At 33.0% G+C, this 2,906-nt stretch overlaps 1 protein-coding gene across 1 annotated transcript; it reads right to left on the reverse strand.

Annotated features, from left to right (window-relative positions):
- Positions 1–660: 660 nt before the first annotated feature.
- Positions 661–1,719, reverse strand: LOC139525128 (uncharacterized). Its single transcript, XM_071320313.1, has one exon. The coding sequence runs from the start codon at positions 1,717–1,719 to the stop codon at positions 661–663; it is 1,059 nt and encodes a 352-aa protein (XP_071176414.1).
- Positions 1,720–2,906: the final 1,187 nt, after the last annotated feature.

Genomic DNA, 2,906 nt, shown 5'->3' on the forward strand with positions numbered 1-2,906 from the left:
GTGTGTGACAAAAGTCGTTATCTCACGTGAACCTTCTTCAAGTTCCAATTGATGAAATCCATATCTCAAATCCATTTTACTAAACCATTCTCCGCCATTCATTTTGTACAATATTTCGTCCACAGTTGGTATCGGATGCCGTTCGCGTACTATCGCCTTGTTTGCTGCTCTCATGTCAACACATAGCCTTATGTCGCCATTAGGTTTAGGAACAACAATAACTGGACTGACCCACGGTGTCTGGTCATTTACTTTCTCAATGATGTCTTGTGATTCTAATTCATCAAGTTTTTTATCCACTTTTTCCCTCAATGTGAACGGTATCCTATACATTCTTTGCGCAACTGGCTCAACTTCTGAATTTATGTGCAACTTTAATTTAAAATTTTCCAATTTGCCTACTCCTTTAAAGCAATCACTATATTTTTCTCTAATATCATTTATTGAATATATTCGGTTATTAATTCCTAATTTCAAAACACCTAATTGTATAGCTGTTGCTTTTCCCAGCAAAGATACACTATTTCCTTTCACAACATAAAATGCACCTTCTACACTTTCAGATTGACCTTTGACATTTATTTCACATGTGAATTTTCCTAACACCTCTAGTGGTGTTTCACTACCATAAGAATATAATTTATTTTCTGATTTTTCAGATTAACACACAATTTTCTTAATTTTCAATTTTTCCCACAATGCACTTGAAATAATATTTACTGATGCACCGCTATCAATTACACACTTTATATTTATGCCACCAGCATTAATTTCAATTTCATCATTTTTATCACTTTGATTTTTCACAATAAATGCATCATTTTTATCACTTTGATTTTTCACAATAAATGCATATTCATCATCATCTGATTCCACATAGTTGACAATACCTTTTGCACTTTTAGTACCATATTTACCATATCTTCTTTGATTTTGTTGCCCTCCTTGTTTCGTTTTACACACGGTTCCAAAATGACCACTTTTCCCACATTTATTGCATGTTTTACCTTGTGCCGGGCAAGATGGATCTTTACCGAAGTGTCCTTCTCTCCCACATCGATAACATTTTAATCCTGATTTTGTTTTTGTTTTGTTCTGTCCATATTGTGTTGGTTTTCTTTGATTGACTCTATTAACACTTCCGTGACTACTTGATGGGTTGTTGCCATTACCAGTTGCACCCTCCATTTCGCGAGAATGCTTTTCAGCCATTTCTAAAGTTCTTGCAATAGTTCTTACATCATCTAAGGTCAAACCTGGTCCCTTTTCAAGAAGTCGAGTACGTAATCTATTAGACCGACATTTTTCTATGACCTGGTCCCTTACTTGTGCGTCCGGGTCTGGATGATCACACAATACTACTTGTTGTTTCAATCTTGTGATGTATTGATCTATTGTTTCTGTTTCATTTTGTTTGATACTTCTTAAATTATAACGTTCTACTGAAAAATTTATCTTGGCATCAAAATGTTTCTTCAATGTTTTAATCGTTTTATCAAAATCGTCGTCACCATCTTCCTCCGTTAATGTGAAGTATATATCCTGTACATCGAGTCCTGCACAGTGCAATAATAATGCTTTCTTTTGTTTCTTGTCGTCTACACCTTTTCCTGTTGCATAAAGTTCAAAACTTCTCAACCACCGAGTCCATGATTGTCCGAGTCTATCTCCACTGACATCGAAATTTCCAACTGGATTTAAATCGATTTTAGCTGTCATTTTACAAAAATCAGCTTACCACATTAAAGTGCAATGTTTCTTCTTTATCCTCGTCGCCAATTGTAGTGTCGATGGTTCATGTTTAATATATATCTGGCCGATTTAACTATTCAGAACGTATCAATATAGAATATATGACAATACTTAATATACTACACCGTGCTTAACACATGAAATCCCGAGGTTCCGAATTTAAAAAAATCTAAATCCCAGACATCCCGAAAGCATCAATCCTGTAATCCCGATAAAGGTCATGCGCCTCCCCCTTTAAAAAAACGACAATTCCATATGAAACGTTTTTATTTGTGTTTTTTTTTCCTTTTGAGATTTAAACTAATATATATATATATATATATATATATGTGTATAGTGTACATACTTCCGTATTTGGATTATTATTCTTCAGACATACATCATTAATAATTTAAAAACCTGATATTGGGCCTTCTATAAAATTCTTATAATTTCATTCATATTGAAGGACGCATTATATATGTAGATGTACTATAGTATTTCATCAACACATGATAACATATTGTTTCACCATAATATAAGTTCTGGAATTTACGACTTAAAGTTGTATACCTCAAGTATAAGTGCGAGTGTAAGACTGATTAAGTGAGAGATTTCAACTGCAAGAAAGTCTATCCCTGTTCCTTTTTTTTTTTTTTATTTCAGAAGAGTAAATGACACTGTAAACCTGGTACTCTTTGATACATTATACCTATAGGTTTCTTCCTTACCTACTACTATTTCTGCTGTGTACTTCATACAAAATGATTATGATTCATCATTGCAATGTATATATACATTAACCATGTACTCTTTATTGAATACTAATGATACAAACATTTAGACAAAACAGTCAAACAAATAAAAACACATCCCATATGATATATTTTTTTCTCATAATTATTACATTATATCTCTGTTCATATGTTATTATGTTACTTTAGTGTTTGTGAATATTAAATTTTAAGCCAACTATCATGGTTATGCAAGATATATCATTTAAGACATTAATGTAAAATGTTACCCACTTACTTTCTTTTATTGGTTTTAACTTTTGAGTGAAAATTAATTATCCCCGACTTAGATATTTCTAGGATTTTAATTGGTTAAGGCACGTCGTTACAAAACCCATAGCCCCTTGGTGTTGCTAATCCATATCCCCCCCCCCCCCCGAC

The sequence above is a fragment of the Mytilus edulis genome, chromosome 5, assembly GCF_963676685.1.
Source record: "Mytilus edulis chromosome 5, xbMytEdul2.2, whole genome shotgun sequence".
Classification (NCBI taxonomy): domain Eukaryota; kingdom Metazoa; phylum Mollusca; class Bivalvia; order Mytilida; family Mytilidae; genus Mytilus; species Mytilus edulis.

Bases quoted from the DNA above. Each gene is read 5' to 3' on its own strand.
- LOC139525128 (XM_071320313.1), bottom strand. From the start codon at position 1,719: ATGACAGCTAAAATCGATTTAAATCCAGTTGGAAATTTCGATGTCAGT.